The 21,698-nt window shown below is 44.0% G+C and overlaps 1 protein-coding gene across 1 annotated transcript in view; it reads left to right on the forward strand.

Annotated features, from left to right (window-relative positions):
- Positions 1 to 4,591: 4,591 nt before the first annotated feature.
- The window catches only part of atp10d (ATPase phospholipid transporting 10D), a gene marked incomplete at its 5' end in the record, with an annotated part of 36,687 nt that continues 19,580 nt past the window's right edge, over positions 4,592 to 21,698 (forward strand). Inside the window, 12 exons of the mRNA XM_080513099.1 lie at positions 4,592 to 4,872; positions 5,077 to 5,271; positions 6,556 to 6,760; positions 6,868 to 6,953; positions 9,813 to 9,919; positions 13,355 to 13,486; positions 13,704 to 13,816; positions 14,624 to 14,876; positions 14,980 to 15,176; positions 15,463 to 15,639; positions 18,812 to 19,442; positions 19,554 to 19,660. Of these exons, the coding sequence (XP_080369225.1) occupies positions 4,592 to 4,872; positions 5,077 to 5,271; positions 6,556 to 6,760; positions 6,868 to 6,953; positions 9,813 to 9,919; positions 13,355 to 13,486; positions 13,704 to 13,816; positions 14,624 to 14,876; positions 14,980 to 15,176; positions 15,463 to 15,639; positions 18,812 to 19,442; positions 19,554 to 19,660 (2,484 nt within the window). The remainder of the gene's footprint in view (positions 4,873 to 5,076; positions 5,272 to 6,555; positions 6,761 to 6,867; positions 6,954 to 9,812; positions 9,920 to 13,354; positions 13,487 to 13,703; positions 13,817 to 14,623; positions 14,877 to 14,979; positions 15,177 to 15,462; positions 15,640 to 18,811; positions 19,443 to 19,553; positions 19,661 to 21,698) is intronic.

Here is a 21,698-nt window from a genome sequence, read left to right on the forward strand (position 1 = left end):
AGAGCCGCAACAAAACAGAGTAAGGAAGACTGACATCAATGCTGTGATCAACAACTTTGTCCTGAAGGACAGGCGCATGGACTTCTTCAAATAATGTAAGTCTAAGTGCTCTCTCTGTCTCTCTCATGATGGCAGCGTCCAAGTCATTGATCCCAGGATTACAAAATACTCTCTTGGTCTTCACCACATTTCCTCATGTGGCAGGGCGTAGATGCAGTTTGGAGCTGACACCCACCTGGGGGTGTCTCTGTGCCCTGAACCGTCCTGTGGACACTAGATATATGAAACATATCAAATCTCAATTAGAAATAATATGTAAAAGTACATTGTATAAGATTTATTTTCTCCCCAAAATTCTGAAATCTCATCCGTGGACGTGTTGTCCACCGAGGGTGCTGTTCGAGACTGAAACCCCGGGCAACATCCCGGGATTGCAGTTTTGTGGACGAGCAATCTGGTACAGAGCTGTGTTGTGATAGCCATCCAAGCTAAAATAACTAGTACTGTTATTATATCCTTGAACTATTTTAATAGAAACAGCCGCTATTTATAACTTATCAATGTACTCCTGTTGCTCCATGCCTACCGCCATGACCAAAATGCGTTAACTGCACTGAGAACTGTATATTTTAACTGTATAAATTCTTGTATGTTCAGAAAAAAGAGGGTCCTCATCCAAGATGGCGACTGTACTGAAGCAGCAAGCACAAACGCCATCTTGGATAGGGAACCCGGGAGCCCCCAGTGCCTACTGTCATAGATATAAAACACAAGATGGCCCCAGTGTGTCGTGCCGACAGTGCCGCCATCTTGGGGAGGTCTCCCGCGAGGCTAGAAAATCCATAAAAAGATTTGTAGCTTGCTTGCTAGTCCACGTAGCAACACAAATAATACCTCATAATAACTTTAATTAATTGATCCGATGAGGCACCTGTGAACAAAGCGAGTTCAGTCCATGGCTTTGTGTGTGTGTGTGTGTGTGTGTGTGTGTGTGTGTGTGTGTGTGTGTGTGTGTGTGTGTGTGTGTGTGTGTCGAGGGAGGGGGGGGGGGGGGGGGGGGGGGTGTACACTGGTGCAGGTGAGGCCAGTTGGACCTTGCACTCTCGTCTGGAAGTTTTTCCGCTGAACGTTCTGAGGTGAGCTGAACTTTCTATTTGCGCTGAGCTGCTTATCAGTCCGCCTGCGTCGTGCTGCAGCGTGGTGACGGTCCAGGTAGGGAGCGTGGTGACGGTCCAGGGTCCAGGTAGGGAGCGTGGTGACGGTCCAGGTAGGGAGCGTGGTGACGGTCCAGGTAGGGAGCGTGGTGACGGTCCAGGTAGGGAGCGTGGTGACGGTCCAGATAGGGAGCGTGGTGACGGTCCAGGTAGGGAGCGTGGTGACGGTCCAGGGTCCAGGTAGGGAGCGTGGTGACGGTCCAGGGTCCAGGTAGGGAGCGTGGTGACGGTCCAGGGTCCAGATAGGGAGCGTGGTGACGGTCCAGGTAGGGAGCGTGGTGACGGTCCAGGGTCCAGATAGGGAGCGTGGTGACGGTCCAGGTAGGGAGCGTGGTGACGGTCCAGGGTCCAGATAGGGAGCGTGGTGACGGTCCAGGTAGGAGCGCCATGGTTTATGTCTCTTTCACAATGCGCACAGCCCGAAGTCGCCAAATACTACATGCCCTGCTGTAAATGGAGCGATCGTAGCCCCTGTTATTACCATCTTATAAACCAGTTTTAGATTTACTACTCCTCATTGAAACGGAGTAAAACCGCCTGTGCCAAAAACACATGTGCTTCAGTTATATAACTCATTTTATCGAATTATTATTATTATCGTTGTTATTATTATCTGTGCTCCGTCATATTTGCTTTATAAGTATGTAAACCCTTATGTTATGTTCATATCCATGTTTGCATGTTGTGTGTACCTACAAGGTTGTGTATTTGATTGTTTATTTTTATTTTTTTTTAAAGTGTCTGGCAGTTTCTGCAGGGTGTGGCTTCAGGCTGTACTGCAGATCACTTCCCCCATAAACCTTCTTTACTGTGGTCATTTCCAAGTTTAACGTGATCACGCGGATGACAGAAATAATTGATTTTTATAAATAACTTCTGTACCTGTAAGCAATCATGTTTATGTTTATATTTGTCACCACACAGTACAATGTGACTTCAAAACTTTTCCAATATGGTTTAAAAAAAAAGAAAGAATTTAGATATAATATATGTGTAATAGACGTCTTGGCCACGCGCTTCCTGTGGGGTTTGAAGAGCCGGTGAGATGCTGGACGACTTGACTCTGATGCCTCGTTTACACCGAGCAAAAACTGCAATATTCCAATGCATTTGTCTTTCATTTACACGTAAATGAAGATACAACCTACCAAAACGATTATACATGAGAACTGGTCCAAGTGGAGATTTGGTAAAACTCCGTCTGTAGGTTTGCATGGAGGCCAGGAGGGACGGACCATTTTGTGATTGTGAGCACATTGAAATCTAGAACCTCTGAGACGCTTCATCATAAAACTGTTTGTAAACTGAGTTAACAAAAACAACCAGTGTGCGCAAAGTGGCGTATGCAAACAATAACAGAATGGTGTGTGTGTGTGTGTGTATATATATATATATATATATATATATATAGGGATTTCTTACCTCATAAGGAACCATTTATGTTGTGGTTATAATTATTATATATAATTATTATTGTATATGGCTGTTCAAAAAATAAATGTACTATTATAAATATTACAAATTAAGCTTTATACACTATATAGTATGTCGTTTTTTTATATATAAAATTGAATCTCAATTCTGAGGTTGTTCTGTAAATAGTTTTCAAATAAACAATAAATAAAGCAACTTGTGATCAATACATATCAATTTCAGACTTAAAATAATGTACCATTTTAAGCCCCACCCAGTTTCACTTGAACCACACCCACTTCCGGTTTAGACCCCGCCCACTCCGAGTACAGATACGGATACAGATCATTTAGATGGTTGAACAGGTACAGATACAGATACAGATAGTGGTGGACTCGCTTATCTCTATTTGTTATTATCTGTTTTGATTTGAGTTATTTTGATCTTGTCTGCTTATTGGTGAATGACTGAACACTTGTTCAAGTCTTGGTGTTTGTGTCTTATTTTTCATTGTCACTTGACCAAGTATCTGCTGTCTCGTTGATTGTGAGTTTTTTGTATGTTCTGGTTTGCCAAATGCAATCACAGATCTGCCCACGGGTACAAATAAAGTCACCTTGACTCTTGAGAAATAATAAAGACTTCCAAACAAAATCTTTTACAAATAATCTATTTTAACAAAAAGCTTTTTGCACACAGTTCTGTTGGTTTAATACAAGAAAAAAAAAGCATGTTAGCTTGTTCACCTTGTTCAACTTTTTGTTTTTTACTTTGAGATTCATGACACCCTGTCAGAACTGTGGGGGAGTTTTCTGAATCCTTCCTCAATTGTTTGCTGGTTAGTAGCAGCGTGTTGTGCCGCTCCTCTCGTCCGGGGTAGAAACACTTGAGGTTCTGTCTCCTGCTCGCCGTGCGCTCGCCGTACCCGGTTCTGGTTTTACACGCTTTACACATGGAGTAGGTTTTGTCAATGCGCTTTCTGTCGCCGTGTTCATCAAAACCAACAAGCGACCACATGCTGGATTTCAACCCTGAAGAGTGAACGTCACGCTTGGTGAGAATAGCCAGCGAGTTAGCTGTCGCCATTTTGGCCAAGGGTTTGTTATGTACGGTGGCCCTGAAGTGCAAACCACAAAAACGAACCACTAAACACAACTGCAAGTTGAAAAACAACTGCAAGTTGAAAAATGCATTTCTCTCGCTGCCAAGAGGTGCCGACCTCTTCTGTTAAACTCAATGTCATTATGTTTTTCAATTTGTTGTGTTTTTCAATTTGTCGTCGTGTTTTTCAATTTGTTGTTCTCTCCAATCTCTCCGAATCTTTTGATGAAAGTTGGAGGATTCGAAGGTGTGAAATCCTGAGAGCCTCACCTGATCAGTGACTGGCTGAGTGTATGGGGGAAGTGTCTTTTGAGCAGAAAGCGGGGGAGGGTCTGAAGTGGCAAAAGGCCCCCTGCTGTGAGTGATGTCAGTCACATCCTGTCAGAATTCACGTCATGATAGTTGTATGATAACAAATGAAAATTGTCTTTCCCTAGAAATGAATAAACTCTCTGTGGTCTTGTGAGATCCCGACACGTGATACCAAATCATATCAGATCTCAGACGTCTTTCTGTGACCGCCATCTGATCGGTCAAGTCACATGTTTGTGACTTTCACATCATTGACATGAGGCTGAGAGGCTGAGTCACGAACCTGCACCGCAGTCATCAGCACTGTCAAGATGTCAAAAGCTGTGCTCCTTCTTTTTTTCCCCTCAATCTTCTTTATTTTTCCCTTTTAATTTCTTCTGCATTTTGTCAGTTAGCATTTAGTGCAGTCCAGTCAATCTATTGCTATATGAATATTGTGAATGTTGATGTTGCACTGAGCAGAGGGTCATTTTGATGTAGTGTTCTCTCTGTAGGATGAGGCCATTGTGACGCAGGAGGCCACAGCGAAGGGGCCACAGCGAAGGGCCCCGATGGAGCGCCTCCACTGGATGCGGCATCGCTGTGGACAGCTGCTGGGAGCAGACGCCGTGCGAGGATGGTACGCCGCCCACCAGTCCCACAAAAGCCCCTCGGACACAAGCTGCTCCCCACGGAGGGTGAAAGAAAAGCGAAGAACTGTGTTCGCTTGCCATGGGTCCAACCGAAAAGAGTTTGAAGCCGTATCAAAGAACTACAAAGGCAACGCCATACGCACCACCAAGTACAGCTTGTTGTCCTTCATTCCCATGAACCTTTTTCAGCAGTTTCACAGGTCAGATTCACTTTTTTGGTTTCACTTCTTATTATAAGACCATCAATGTGACAGTTTATGATACAGAAAAATAGATAACCTGAAGAAGCACATACTGTAAATATGGGTGAAAGGCTACATTTCGATTTAAAGTGTTCATTTGTGATTTGACTGTTAAGTGATACTGTGAAAGACTAATTTACTGCTCTGATCTTGTTTTTGCAGAGCTGCTAACCTCTACTTCCTCTTCCTCGCACTGCTGAATTGGGTCCCAGTTGTTGAAGCCTTCCAAAGGGAAATTACCATGGTTCCACTGGTTGTAGTTCTCTCTGTTATTGCCATCAAAGATGCACTGGAGGACTACAGGCGCCACTTGTTTGATAAGAAAGTCAACAACAATGTAGTCCGAGTGTATTGTGGGTGAGTAGTGTTGGAATTATCATCAATTCCGCGCGTCCGTTTGGTTATGAAGAAGAGTCGAACCGTTGTCTGGATGAATTGCAGGAGTCTTTATTGTACTGAATGCATTCAGGGCAACCATACATGCACTACAAGAGTACAGAATAGAAGCCTCGTACTTTGACGGAGCATAAGATTTATACAGCTGAGCATGACCTCTTGACCTCGGCGGACCCCTTATTTGGTCTCAGAAGGTATTTCATGCTTGTGATTGGTCACAGTCAGATAGTGGTCTCTACATGAGTCATTGCATACGTCATGGCAAAGGTAAAGTTTTTGGGGTAAACAAGAGCTGGCTTGAGCCGGTTCTTCAAACCGAAAGTACCTGAGGTGAATGTGAGGACAGAGGTTAATAAGAGGACAGGGCTCTGATTATAAGAGGTAATACTGTGTTAACCCTTTCAGTAGACACAAGATTTTCAGCCTCTGAATTTGTTTCATTTATGATGGGAATGTCACAGTTCGTAAAGAATATAGTTTGTGTGTATGTGGCAGTTTTTCATCAAACTGTTTGTCTAACTGATCTCAGAACAATTCAGAATATCCAGACTTCATCTCAGTCCACATGAAACTGCTCAGATACCAGAGGGTGGTGCTGTCGGAGTTTAATGATCTGGATTTATTCATACCGTCATTAAATATGAAGGTATGAGACTTATCTTCGGTGTTCCTGACATGTGGCGATTAATCCAGCCCCACAGATGACCTTCTTTGGTTCATGTGGCCCACGAGAACTTAACGGTCATATTGTTCCCAATAGATGCACACAGTGCACGAGTGCGCCAACATGTGAGCGCAGGTTCAAATATTCTATAAAATATGGTATCTACATGTGCCTTTGTTGACACAGAAGTCGTTCTGCCCCTTGCGGAGCAGTGCTCAGAATTAAAAAGCTTGAAAAATAAAAGCGAGCGTTTCTGCACATTTGTACCCACTGCAAAATATGTGCTGATGATTTTATTACATCCTTGGCAGATGTAATTACATGATGAAGTACTCCTTCCCACTTCCGGCTCTAAAACAGTCGGGAAAGACTTGGAGTTGTATGCAGATTGCTTTTTTTTTTTTTTCATTTTACTGGTCTGGGCAGTTGAAATCAAAAGTGGCTGCATTTGTACACAACTCAATGGAAAACAGTTGGTTTCTTCGCCCATTGAAATGTTTTTTAACCTCTTTACCTCCGTACTTGATTGTGTCAACATGAACAATGAATTTTTTTCACTTTCCGTCGGTATTGTCCGACAGCACACAGAGAGCTTACACTGACCATCGCTGGAAGGACGTGCGGGTTGGAGACTTTGTCCGTTTGTCCTGTAATGAAATCATCCCTGCTGACATGCTGTTGCTGCATTCCTCGGACCCTCGTGGGATTTGTTACATCGAAACCGCCAACCTGGACGGCGAAACCAACCTCAAACAGAGAAATGCGGTTTTTGACCTTCCACTGCAGGTATTGACACGAAATGGTGGAATGCCTCACCTCCGTTACCTCGATGGTGGAATGGCTCAACTCGCATTTTAATATTTGATGAGTGTTGTGTGTGTGGTGTTTTACAGGATGCGGACTTAACCCCGGAGAGTTTTCACAGTCACATTGAATGTGAGCAGCCCAACAATGACTTGAGGAGCTTCAGGGGTTACATGTGAGTTTGTTCTCATCTTATGATCTCGCGGAAACACCAGTGTGCCGCGGCACCGTGGTTGAAACGCACTGGGTTATGGCAAAACCTATGGGCCCAGCATATAGAATTGTATGTAGTTTTCATGGTGTCCAGTGGACACAGATGTAACCTATGTGGACGGGGAACTTTTTAAGAACGACAGGGACCAAACATCTTGTTTTGGGTGGTGCAGGCAGGGCTGGTTACCAAAAGGACAAATGTAAAGTAGTGGAACGTAAATCCATCTGGCACTGGAAATCCAATGAGGAAGAAGCATCATATGAGCTATAAATGAGTATTTACCACCAGCATATATAACAAGTGGCTGATATTGGATCAAACTAGCGATTAGGAATGAGCCGGATACTCAAGTCTCCCATACGGATAAAGCATTTTTTTACGAGTCAGAGCATGATAGCAGACTGTCTTCACGCTGTGATTGGCCGGTCACACAGAGCGCCCGTCCCGCCACACACACACACACAGCGACTCATCTCTCTCTGCTCACATTGCTTTCTTCAGTTATCCTTAGGTTTTCTTCAGCTCGCCTCTATTTCAGTTTGTATGATATTTAAAGTTACTTGGTGAACTTGTTTCGTAACGGAGACGGAGTTGAAAACGGCACTCCAGTTGGGTTTTGTTTTTATTACCGTGTGCTTGCTCTTAGTGTGGCTGCTGGTGTAAAGCCAGTTGAAAACTTTGCTCGTACTGAACGCAGTGCTTTTGAGAAGAACACAGTGAACAAGGTGACATATTATTTCCTGTTTACCTCCACTGGATGTTTACATGAATCACCAGGTTCACACACGTCATTAAAATATAAACAGTCTTACAGACCACTTACACACATACACACATTTAGCTGAACACACAGTAGCCTATATGTTGATTGTATGTGGCTGTTCATAAAAATAAATATTACAAATTAAGCTTTATACTGTATATAGTATATAGTTTTTTTTTATATAAAACATTGAATCTCAATTCAGGCAGTTCTGTAAATAGTTTTCAAATAAACAATAAATAAAGCAACTTCTGATCAATCCAAATCAATTTCAGACTTAAAATAACGTACCGAATTAAACCAAGTTCAAATCGGTTTATTTAAACCAATAAAGCAGGTTACAGATTGTTACCAAGACAAATACAAAGAAGGTTCCAGATCGTACTGGTCGTTATGAATCACGTGAGGAATTAAAGTTTAGGACTCAGAAACATAAACACAACCCTGAAAAGTTTTATCCCGACAGTTAAAGGTGTTCAACTGTGGAATAAATTGGAGACGGAGTTGAAATGATGTCCAAACATCAACCTGGTCAAATATAAATACAAACAAAAGATTTTTGAAACATACAGAGAAGAAGAAATGCATTAGAGGGAGAAGTAGGGTCAACGTATATGTGTGTGTGTGTGTGGGTGTGTGTGTGTGTGTGTGTGTGTGTCGTAAGTTTGGTCCGTGTTGATATAGTGGTTTGAAATGTGGGAGGTTGTTTTTTGTTAATGTTTTGTTGTTGTTGACGTTTTGTTCCTTCTATTCTAGTGTGCAATGTACTTTTTGTTGCTCTGAGTTAGATGGTTGAGCAGACACAGATAGTGGTGAACTCGCTCACCCCTACTAGCATGGTTGGGAACGGTTTAGTTGAAACACAAATCAAAGCAGGTTAGGGTGTGTAAAGATTCCCGGGAGTATCAAGACACTTAAGGAAGCTGCAGACGGAGCAGATTGTTTAGTCCTGGACAAAAAACTGGGATTAGGATTAACACCTGTCGCACTCCGTCCCAGGAGTTTAGATCAAATCCTGCCCAGTGATGTTCGAGTCATCAGTCATGTGTCAGCTTCGGAAACTCAAGTGACTTTGTGCTGGAACCACCCTGGAAAAGTCCTTGAATATCAAAACATTTAGATATGTCCAGGATTGCTCCAGAGCTGGTCCAAGAGCAACACATCCAATCAGCTGACATTGCAAACAGCAGATCCAGACACACTTCTTGTCCCAGACAACAATTCAGTTATGGTGACTGTAATACTGATCCACTTGTAATCAGATTACTGGGCTCTGGCCCCCACACTGGGCGAGTGGATGTGGGATTTCTATTAGGAAGTGAACAGTCCTCAGGCCAGAATCTTCTCCCATGGGCACAACAAAGAATATTCCATTATAGCTCACTCATCACAAGTTCAAATGAAATGACAGGAGGGTCTGCAACTCTTCATCTGTGTTGACGTTCACACACGTATTGATCATTGCCTGTCCCACTGCTATTTCATTTTTTTTTTTTTTAATTAAGAGAAAACAACTACAACTTAAGAGGACTGTGTAGATTTGAAAAAGGTGTGAAAACCAACATTTAATACAGATGTGTTTCTTTTCTGGGAGCAGGTTTATGGAACGTCTCAGTGACGACTTCAAACTGTGCAAATCACTGTTCTGCTTCAAAAAAACAGTAAAAAGAAAAATAATTCATGGTTACAATGAACAATAATTTCTGTTGCTTCTGTTTTGTTTGGTTGGGTTTTTCTCATGTATTACTTCTGTTATGTTCCATATTCATTTTTTTCTCCCGTATTACGACTGCTATGTTTATTATTATTATTATTATTATTATTTTCTCCAGTTGCTTTTTTAAAATTTGAATATATTTTTTGCATCACTGGTGTCTGGGGTAACCGCACAGGTTTTTAAGGGAGAGGCTAAAATAAGCCTTGGCTTCAGCCGATACCCATTTCGGTTACAAGTATATTGTGGAAAATTCATCAACTGCACTTCTACTGAAACTGTAACCGAAATAAACCATTCATTCATTCATTCATTCATTCATTCATTCATTCTTGTTCCATAGAGAACATTCCAGTGGGCGCCGTGTCGGCCTCCATAACACCAACCTCCTGCTGAGGAGCTGCACCGTCCGAAACACTGAAATGGTGATAGGCATCGTCATCTATGCTGGTGAGTTCAGACATTAGATACCTTTTCGCAGTATTTACATCCAAATGCAAATTCTTGGGGTATTCTTGGCTCAGGTTTGTCTTCAGCTCGTGAAATGCAGGCTGGATTTTGGTCAGGTGATTGACTTGGCCATTGATTTGATGGCTTGGTTAGTGGAACCTGGAACCCAATCGAAGGTTCCAGGTTCAGTTCTCCATCTCCACCTGTCAAGAAATGTCACCGAAGTTGTGCGTTAGATGATTGAGGACTTCCTTCTTCCCATCTCTGTGCAGAACTCCTGACCAATTAGACCTAATTCTGCTACTTCATCACAGCCGCCACTCGACTGTTTAGAGCACTTGTGTCAAACTCAAGGCCCGTGGGCCAAATCTGGGCCGCCACGTTATTTTATGTGGCCGCAAAGGCTTAAAGTTCTGGTACCGTAATGTTTTCAACAGACGCGCACTGCACCCCTTGGGGTGAGCATCTATTGGCAACAGTACGGTAATTACATGTGCCGTTGCGGTCGTGGAAGTAGTTATGCGCTTGTGTACGTTCCCCACGCCGACCCGACGGTGGACCCCTGTGAGAAACCATATGCCACGGCGAGCGGCAACCCCCAATGTGGTAACGTGGTAGTCTGGTAATGTTGTAATGTGGTAGTCTGGTAATGTGGTAGTCTGGTAATGTGGTAACGTGCTAGTCTGGTAATGTGGTAATGTGGTAGTCTGGTAATGTGGTAACGTGCTAGTCTGGTAATGTGGTAATGTGGTAGTCTGGTAATGTGGTAGTCTGGTAATGTGGTAACATGCTAGTCTGGTAATGTGGTAATGTGGTAGTCTGGTAATGTGGTAGTCTGGTAATGTGGTAACGTGGTAGTCTGGTAATGTGGTAACGTGGTAGTCTGGTAATGTGGTAGTCTGGTAATGTGGTAACGTGCTAGTCTGGTAATGTGGTAACGTGGTAGTCTGGTAATGTGGTAGTCTGGTAATGTGGTAACGTGGTAGTCTGGTAATGTGGTAGTCTGGTAATGTGGTAACGTGGTAGTCTGGTAATGTGGTAGTCTGGTAATGTGGTAGTCTGGTAATGTGGTAACGTGGTAGTCTGGTAATGTGGTAACGTGGTAGTCTGGTAATGTGGTAACGTGGTAGTCTGGTAATGTGGTAACGTGGTAGTCTGGTAATGTGGTAACGTGGTAGTCTGGTAATGTGGTAGTCTGGTAATGTGGTAACGTGCTAGTCTGGTAATGTGGTAACGTGGTAGTCTGGTAATGTGGTAGTCTGGTAATGTGGTAACGTGGTAGTCTGGTAATGTGGTAGTCTGGTAATGTGGTAACGTGGTAGTCTGGTAATGTGGTAATGTGGTAACGTGGTAGTCTGGTAATGTGGTAATGTGGTAATGTGGTAACGTGGTAGTCTGTTAGTCTGTGGTAGTCTGTTACTTCTACCAATCTTATGAGACTGATAGAACTGAACTGGCTATCATTTCCTGTTAAGACAGTGGAGCTCTGAGGTTCTGATACACATCAGATTACATTTTAATAACATTATTAATAACTATCTTTGATAATTATTAATCATTATCGAAAACCAACCACAACATAAATGGTGAGGTAAGAAAATGAGGTAAGAAATCCCTATATATATATATATATATATATATATATATATATATATATATATATATATATATATATATATATATATATATATATATATATATATATATATATATATATATATATATATACAGTACAGACCAAAAGTTTGGACACACCTTCTCATTCAAAGAGTTTTCTTTATTTTCATGACTATGAAAATTGTAGATTCACACTGAAGGCATCAAAACTATGAATTAACACATGTGGAATTATATACTTAACAAAAAAGTGTGAAACAACTGAAAATATGTCTTATATTCTAGGTTCTTCAAAGTAGCCACCTTTTGCTTTGATTACTGCTTCACACACTCTTGGCATTCTCCTGATGAGCTTCAAGATTGAGTCCCCTGAAATGTTCTTCCAACAGTCTTGAAGGAGTTCCCAGAGATGCTCAGCACTTGTTGGCCCTTTTGCCTTCACTCTGCGGTCCAGCTCAGCCCAAACATCTGGATTGGGTTCAGGTCCGGTGACTGTGGAGGCCAGGTCATCTGGCGCAGCACCCCATCACCCTCCTTCTTGGTCAAATAGCCCTGACACAGCCTGGAGGTGTTTGAGGTCATTGTCCTGTTGAAAAATAAATGATGGTCTAACTAAACGCAAAGCGGATGGAATAGCATGCCGCTGCAAGATGCTGTGGCGCCATGCTGGTTCAGTAGGCCTTCACTTTTGAATAAATCCCCAACAGTGTCAACAGCAAAGCCCCCCCACACCATCACACCTCCTCCTCCATGCTTCACGGGGGGAACCAGGCATGTAGAGTCCATCCGTTCACCTTTTCTGCGGCACACAAAGACACAGTGGTTGGAACCAAAGAGCTCAGATTTGGACTCATCAGACCAAAGCACAGATTTCCACTGGTCTAATGTCCATTCCTTGTGTTCTTTAGCCCAAACAAGTCTCTTCTGCTTGTTGCCTGTCCTTAGCAGTGGTTTCCTAGCAGCTATTCTTCCATGAAGGCCTGATTCACACAGTCTCCTCTTAACAGTTGTTCTAGAGACGTGTCTGCTGCTAGAACTCTGTGTGGCTTTGACCTGCTCGCTAATCTGAGCTGCTGTTAACCTGCCATTTCTGAGGTTGGTGACTGATGAACTGATCCTCCGCAGCAGAGGTGACTCTTGGTCTTCCTTTCCTGGGCCGGTCCTCACGTGAGCCACTTTCTTTGTACCGCTTGATGGTTTTTGCGACTGCACTTGGGGACGCTTTCACAGTTTTCCCAGTTTTTCGGACTGACTGACCTTCATTTCTTAAAGTAATGGTGGCCACTCGTTTTTCTTTAGTTAGCTGCTTTTTTCTTGCCATAATACAAATTCTAACCGTCTATTCAGTGGGACTATCAGCTGTGTGTCCACCTGACTTCTGCACAACACAACTTATGGTCCCAACCCCATTTATAAGGTAAGAAATCCCACTTATTAAACCTGACAGGGCTCACCTGTGAAGTGAAAACCATTTCAGGTGACGACCTCTTGAAGCTCATCAAGAGAATGCAGAGTGTGCGAAGCAGTAATCAGAGCAAAAGGTGGCTGCTTTGAAGAAACTAGAGTATAAGGCGTATTTTCAGTTGTTTTACACTTTTTTGTTAAGTACATGTTTCCACATGTGTTAATTCATAGTTTTGATGCCTTCAGTGTGAGTCTACAATGTCAATAGTCATGAAAAGAAAGGAAACTCATTGAATGAGAAGGTGTGTCCAAACTTTTGGTCTGTACTATATATATATATATATTCTGATTCTATCCCAGTGCTGCGTCACGTCCAGCCACAGATAGTGTGTGTTCTTGTGTTGTGTCCCTCAGGCCACGAGACTAAAGCCATGATGAACAACTCTGGACCGAGGTACAAGCGCAGCAGCCTGGAGAGATATCTGAACACATGCATCCTGTGGTGTGTGCTCCTGCTGCTCATCATGTGTTTGATTGCTGCCATAGGTGTGTGTTCAGTCCCTCAACAGCTCATTCCACTGCAGATCCAGTGTGTCCATGGAATTCCTTCTGTTCAATGTTGTTAAACCGTCAAAAGAGATAATGAGAAACCGTGTTGCTATGGAAAGCTGAGGACTTCAAGACATCCTTATGTGGTTTTGAATGGTTGTTTGTGAATCCTTTTTTTTTTTTTTTTTTTTCATTCATGGTTTGTGATTCGTAGGTCATGGACTCTGGCTGAAGAACTTTAGAAACCCTCTGTTCCAGGTGGACGGAGAGACTTCTGCTGCACTGGGTGGATTCTATGTATTCTGGACCATGATCATTGTACTGCAGGTTAGCTATTCTCTGAGCTGAACAGTTTGTCTCCTATTGAATTTTTCCATTAGCGTCAGTTCGATCACAGTTATTGCAGAGCAGCAGTGGCCAGTCTCTTTGAAGTGAATCAGAGCAGCAGGCGGCGGAAATGCTGAATCCAGTTGAACCACTGTGTTCATTCTCCGTTCTAATCATTTCAAACCGCTGCAGGTCCGCTAACGAGCCCGTCTGCAGGAGTGTCACTGTCAAATGTATAATAGTCATCACATCTCTGAGTCCACCTCTTCATACCTGTAACCATGATGTTAATGTGCAAAACTATGTATCAGACAGTTTTAGTGTTCCTCTTCACACTGAGAAGTTCAAAGTCAAAGTCAAAGTCAGCTTTATTGTCAAGTGTGCTAATATGCATGACATACAGCACAGATGAAATTTCAGTGCTCTCGGACCCACAGTGCAAAAAGGCATGTAACAATATATTAAAAACAACAATTTAAAGATTTAAAAATATATACACCATATAATCACATAGACAGTAAAGTGACACGTACACAATGTCTCTTTTGAGGTAGAGAATGTTCCACCATTTCTTAATGTGGCGTATAGAGGAACCTTTTAGACCCACGTAGTTCAGGGTTCCTTCATCACAACAATCGCTAATTTTTACACACGCACGCACGCACGCACACACACACACACACACACACACACAGAATGCTGGTTCTTTCCCTTTGATCTTGAAACTTAAGATATTTGTTTTTTGTTGAAATTCTATTTGTTTGTATATTTTATAACTCAGATCCAATTTTCTCGTGCCTCTTGCAGGTGCTGATTCCTATATCGCTATACGTGTCTATTGAGATTGTGAAACTGGGTCAGATCTACTTCATACACAATGACCTGGCCCTGTACAACGAGCCGCTGGACTCCAGGATCCAGTGCCGGGCCCTGAACATCACTGAGGACCTGGGTCGGATCCAGTACCTCTTCTCCGATAAGACCGGGACCTTGACGGAGAACAAGATGGTGTTTCTGCGCTGCAGTGTGTTTGGGGTTGAATATCCTCATGAGGAAAATGGTGAGACGTGAAGACTGCAACATTTTCCGTGTCATATATCTGTGATGGTGAGAACTCCAGCGTATACTCAGTTCACCTTGACGTATGCGTGTGCTGCTGTCAGCTCGCAGGCTGCAGATGTGTGTGACGGAGGAGATGGGTGGTGCTGGTCGTACTGCGACGCTTAAATCGGACTGCAGCAGAAAATCTCTGAGCTGTTGCTCCCGCAACTGCAGCTCCATGTCTCTACACACTCTGACCGCCGAGCTGGCCGAGGACGACCAGCTGTCCGACGGGCACAACACCTTCTGTGGCCACACGGTTAGCGCACACACACACACACACACACACTGTGACACGACCCTGCCTGAACCAGAGGAAGGAAAAAAAAACATTGACCTTCAGGGTCACTAAAAAGCAAGAAAACACTCCTATGATGGGATCAGTGATTCTCCCAGACTTTGGCCAGATGGAAATGCACAGCCAGGTGTTCCAGTTGTGTCATTTTTGTCTTTGCACAAAAATGCAGATGTGTCGTTTCATGACCGTGATGTCCGTCCGAGACTTGCTCTGGTTTATACACAGCTGTGATCGTCTGTGTGTTCAGGAGAAGGATGTGGTCACTGACCCTGAGCTGGAGAGGAAGTTGAATTCTTCCATGCTGCCTGGTGACTCAACCGACCGTCCGTCCAGCGTGGAGCTCACCTGTATCACGGACTTCTTCTTAGCGTTGGCGCTCTGTAACAATGTGGTGGTGTCCTCACCCAGCCGGGATCCACACCAGGTGAGTGCATGTTCACGTTTATGACAATACCATCCATCATGATTGTTTTTGAGTGCACACAGAAATGTGTTCAGAATTGTTTGCAACAAAAGTCTATAAACGGAGCATTGAATGTTCTGGTCTTTTGTTGTTTGAGAATAGAATAGAAGAAAATAGAAATGATTAATCAAAGAGGGATTACAATTACATTAAGCACCACACAGAAAGTTAAATATCAGCTAATATAAAAGTGTTCAGTTTGATTAGTTGTTTCACTGTTCTTCTGTAATGCAAAAAACTGAAGTTATCAAGGCAACTAAAAGTATAAGTTTATGGAAGTTCTCTACTTCGACCACTAGGTGGCCCCTGAGTCACTACAATTGCATAAATTCGTCAGGTAATAAACGGTTTCTCATTGTTGTGAAGCAATGGAAATACATTCTAGTCTGAGCAGTAATTCCAGAACGAGGTTCAATCAGTGACATCTGTGAGTGGATTTGACAGTAAAATAATAACAGGTAGATCAGGGGGGTCAAACTGGTTTCAGTTGAGGGGCCACATCCACCTGACCTGACCTCTGGAGGTCAACAAGTCAAACATCACATATTAAACTGCAGATATGGATGAATGCAAAGTCTTTCCTTCTTTTGATTCTTTTGGAACTGCAAGGATTTGCCAGTCTATTCTGAAATATTCATATGAAAGGAAATCAGATATTATTATGTTTGTGAAAAAAAAACCACCAAAAAAAGCCCCTCAGTCACCTTATCTAGATGGCGGTTTTGAATGTCATTTTTGCCAATCGAGTGTTTTTAGATCAGAATCTGTCAGTTTTCATTTTTATACTTTAAAAAACAAATCCCACGGCGGCCGGATTAGACCCTCTGGCGGGCCGCTTCTGGTCCCCGGGCCGCATGTTGGACACCCCTGAGGTCGACCTTGTTCTCATGCAGTTTATCTTAATTCAGAGTTTGGTAGAGTGTCTCTCCGAATATTAATTATGTCCATGTAGGAGTCGCCCGGGTCTTTGCAGATCTGCTCCAGCTCTGGATCACTCTCACAGATATCAGCATTCAGCTGTAAACCAAGAACAGTTTGTTTGTTTGTTTGTTTGTTTGTTTGTTTGTTTGTTCGTTCGTTCGTTCGTTTAACCAGGAAAAATCCCATTGAGATTAAAAACCTCGTTTCTAAGGGAGTCCTGGCCAAGAGGCAGCAACGTTACACGTAGAATTACATTTACTGTTACATAAAACATCAACATGACATCAAATAAAACAGTTACAAATAACTGAGGCAGTCTCCAATGCTGTCAGTTTAGATTTAAAAGCATTTAAGGAGGAGCATGGGCACTGAGTGATTCCAGTGCAACCCAACATGGCACCTTCCAGGCTGTAAAGCAAACTTTTCTGACCACCGAGGGGAAAAAAACCAAACTAAACTAAACTAAACAAAGGGTTAATTAAGTGAAATTATAATGCTTGTTCGCAACTGATCATCCCCGATATGATACGGAGCAAACATCCATTGGATATCTGTTCAAATAACAATTTAAATAGTATAGATTTTTTGTATGTTTATTAATATTACAAAATGTGGTTTGTTATGATCGTGCTTCACTATCCGGTGTTTCGGTGTCACTGGTGCCCCCATTAATTGGTGACTTGTGCCACCAGCCGTAAGCAGCAGCTGATGTTGAAATAAGACAAACCAATGCTACACTGTTTTAAACTTGGATGAAAATGCAGTTAAAAGGCAGTTTGCCAGGACAGCGACCGAATTTGGTTTGGTTTTTAACACCTGTGAAAAGGGAAGCTGGTCACCAGTTCATAGGGAAACCAGTTAATCCAAAGCTCTACGGCTCCAAAACGTCCCGATACTCATATCAGGTGGCTCGGTCAAGCTGCTGAATCTTCTGGTCGGCCACCGGACAAAAACACGCCTGCACATCGTCACTGCTCCTCTGGGCTTATTTATGTACATCCATCTCTGTTTTAGGTCACAACCTCAAATGGTGTTCTGACTGAAACTCATCATGTGGTTGTGATGAGGGCTGGTCTTTGATGCAACATGTCCACTTTGAGGCCCATCTGACCATGTTGAGGCTCTTTACATTGCACTTCCTGTTTGATGACATGATGAACCATTGCCACGCCCCCAAATGGCACACGAGTAAAAGTAATCGTATGGTTGTGATGACGGCTGGTCTCTGAAGCAATCTGTCAAGTTTGACGCAGCTCAAGTGACGTTCAGGCCTTTTACACATCACTTCCTGTTTTTACACTACACTTACTGTTTCATGGCGAATCGGCCATTTTTGGCCACACCCTCAGACATTTTAGTGCCATTTTCACACACTTTGCTCGCTAATCTCTATTCTATCACCATGCCAATTTTCAGGACATTTGGAATTACTAGTTCTCTCTAGAAAATTCTAATTGGTCCAAAATCTGCAAAAATCGAATATATATTTCGAAATTGTAGACTTCCTGTTGAGTTTTAGTTATTGTGGGTAACGGACTTTATCGTGTGCTTTGGGCTGTCACATAAGTGTGCAGACGTTTGTAGCTCTCAGTGAAACAGGATTCTGGGGCTACCTTTTTTCCCATTTTGCAGGTGGTGTCATTGAGCTATTTCGCAAGTCACACGTGTAAAGCCCCCAAATTCTAAAGTGTTTTTATGACCTGACGACTGTGCAAAGTTTCACGAAAAGTTACACATGTTCAGGCCCTCAAAAATGCAATTATTTTGGCAAAGAATAATGAATGATAATAATAATAATAATAATGATCCGGTGATTTTGTTTCGTGCAAACTTGAATCTTCAGCAGCATAAAGAGGAACTATTGACTCTGGTTATAATTTAGGTTTGAATGTGTTTGTGGGTTCCTGATGGAAGTTTGAAGGATTCCACTCAAGTGCTCAACCAGAAGACCAAGTCCGTTGAAGGCAATATTTGAACTCCTGGTGTTTGGGTCGATGTCACAACTGAAGAAAAGAGAAAAGCTGAATTTCCTTTGCGCTCACATTGACACTTTCACCAAACTCATTTAAATACGTTGCATGTTAGATTACAGTTTTATTCAAGCAGCAGCCTATGAGATGTATGAAGGCATGACAGCTTCTGACTTCCTGCAGTAGCCAATCAAAGCTGGTTTCCTTCCGGAAGCTGATGTCATGTTCTTGTTTTTGTTCAGGTGTCTGAAGCACAGATGTCTCTCAGGTCACGGGAGGGAACTGAAAAGCTGAAACGGCGCCTTGGCTTGCCTCCTTTGTCCTCATCCAACAGTCCTCTCAACCTTAGCACTCGGATGTTTCGTCAGGGGAAGACGGCGGAGGACAGAAACACAAATGGTTTTGACCAAGACGAGCAAAGCAACTTAACGACATGCACTGAGAAGTCTGGAATGGACGTGTCTGCCAGAGGAACCAGACCAGCGCTCAACTGGGAAACGGAGGAGAACGTCAGGGATTCCAAGACAAACCCGTGTGAGTCCAAGCAGAGTGTTGAGGACTTTGTCAGAGAATTGAACTCTGACAAAGGCAATGACGACGAAGTCTTGTACGAGGCAGAGAGTCCCGACGAAGCTGCTCTGGTTCATGCCGCTCAGGCCTACCGGTGCACTTTGAGAGGCCGCACTGTGGACAGTGTGCTGGTGGACCTTCCGGGGTTTGGTTGTCTGTCTGTCCAGCTCCTCCACACACTTCCCTTTGACTCCAATAGGAAGAGGATGTCAGTCGTGGTCCGACACCCGCTCACACAGCAGGTGGTGGTTTACACGAAGGGAGCGGACTCTGTCATCATGGACCTGTCCGAGACACCGAAGGGTAAACAGCTCCACCGTAAACACACTTCATCTGTATGTTGTAAGTCAACATAGGAATCATGTCTGTTTGAATGAGTAAAGTCAGTAGTTTATGTCCATCATGTGTTTTCAGAGGCGGAGCTGAGTGGAGAGATCTACAGTCGAGTCAGAGATCAGACACAAAGGCATGTGAACCTTTATGCCAGAGAAGGTCTTCGTACACTCTGCATTGCAAAGAAGGTAACGCGAGACGCAAAGAAATGTCATTTATTTAGAATCACTAAGGCCTGTGGCTGTTTTTGCTTTCCAGACATCAGAAGTAACAAGCTCATGTTGGTAAAGTCAAACGTTTGACAGATACAATCCCTGCCGACTGGTGTCTAACTGTTGTCATCCCATCTGGAAATGTATCATACATTGTGTTTGTATTTTGACTTTATGTCATTTGGTGTCTGGGAGAGAGGGACTTTATTTGTTGGCCCACATTTATATGATGCAGCTCTTTGTAGTACCACCGTCCATTCTGTGGCTCTTGGTGTCTGACTGGTCGAACACCTGGTTAGACCAGGGGTCGGCAACCCGCGGCTCCGGAGCCATGTGGCTCTTTGATCCCTCCACTGCGGCTCTTTGATCCCTCCACTGCGGCTCTTTGATCCCTCCACTGCGGCTCTTTGGTCCCTCCACTGCGGCTCTTTGATCCCTCCACTGCGGCTCTTTAGTCCCTCCACTGCGGCTCTTTAGTCCCTCCACTGCGGCGCCTGGAGCCTCCGTCCCACTGCAGTTCATCCTGGAGGGACGTAAGGAGGCAAGGCCACCCAGAGAGGGACGTAAGGAGGCAGAGCCACCCAGAGAGGGACGTAAGGAGGCAGAGCCACCCAGAGAGGGACGTAAGGAGGCAGAGCCACCCAGAGAGGGACGTAAGGAGGCAGGGCCACCCAGAGAGGGACGTAAGGAGGCAGAGCCACCCAGAGAGGGACGTAAGGAGGCAGGGCCACCCAGAGAGGGACGTAAGGAGGCAGAGCCACCCAGAGAGGGACGTAAGGAGGCAAGGCCACCCAGAGAGGGACGTAAGGAGGCAAAGCCACCCAGAGAGGGACGTAAGGAGGCAAGGCCACCCAGAGAGGGACGTAAGGAGGCAAGGCCACCCAGAGAGGGACGTAAGGAGGCAAGGCCACCCAGAGAGGGACGTAAGGAGGCAAGGCCACCCAGAGAGGGACGTAAGGAGGCAAAGCCACCCAGAGAGGGACGTAAGGAGGCAAAGCCACCCAGAGAGGGACGTAAGGAGGCAAGGCCACCCAGAGAGGGACGTAAGGAGGCAAGGCCACCCAGAGAGGGACGTAAGGAGGCAAGGCCACCCAGAGAGGGACGTAAAGAGGCAAGGCCACCCAGAGAGGGACGTAAGGAGGCAAGGCCACCCAGAGAGGGACGTAAGGAGGCAAGGCCACCCAGAGAGGGACGTAAGGAGGCAAAGCCACCCAGAGAGGGACGTAAGGAGGCAAAGCCACCCAGAGAGGGACGTAGGGAGGCAGAGCCACCCAGAGAGGGACGTAAGGAGGCAAGGCCATCCAGAGAGGGACGTAAGGAGGCAAAGCCACCCAGAGAGAGACGTAAGGAGGCAAAGCCACCCAGAGCGCAGTCCCTACAAAGAGTGGTAAAATGTAGGGTGGTGAACGAGCAGTGATGTAACGTCATTACAACAATAATGGATGAAGAAGGTAGAATTGCGGCTGCAGGTCATGACAGCGGCTCAACTGGTGTCTGAAGCTGGGAGCTTCCTGTACCTTTCACAGTAAAAGCCGACAGTTCCAGGAGGTTCATTCCAGACTTGTTGAGAGTGACGGAACATTCTAGTGAATTCCACAACAACTACAGGACATTAAAGACACACCATCACACTCATGGTTCTAACAATCCACATCTCCCACATTTATCTTCCATTTTAATAATGTGTAGCGATAAAGGAGCTGAGAGCTGCAATGCATTATGGGAGTTTCTGTTTGTCGTGTTTTAAAAGTCATTATTGGGGGTTATGTTAGATTTGTAGTGTTGCTAATTATTGTGTTGTGTTTGTTTAGTTCATGTAGTTTAGTTTATTAGTTGTAAGTTGTCAACCAGCAGTGAAGAAGGTTTTGTGTGTCGTGTCCTCCTGGCAGGGTCTTCCTGGGGGACTGTCAAAATAAAATGTGTGTTTCTCTGGGTGTTGTGTTCAGTGGAAAATGGGACCAAATGGGTCTTGGAGCGTTAAAGGTTGCCGACCCCTGGGTTAGAACATCAACAT

This window comes from Blennius ocellaris, assembly GCF_963422515.1.
Source record: "Blennius ocellaris genome assembly, chromosome: 17".
Taxonomy (NCBI): Eukaryota; Metazoa; Chordata; class Actinopteri; order Blenniiformes; family Blenniidae; genus Blennius; species Blennius ocellaris.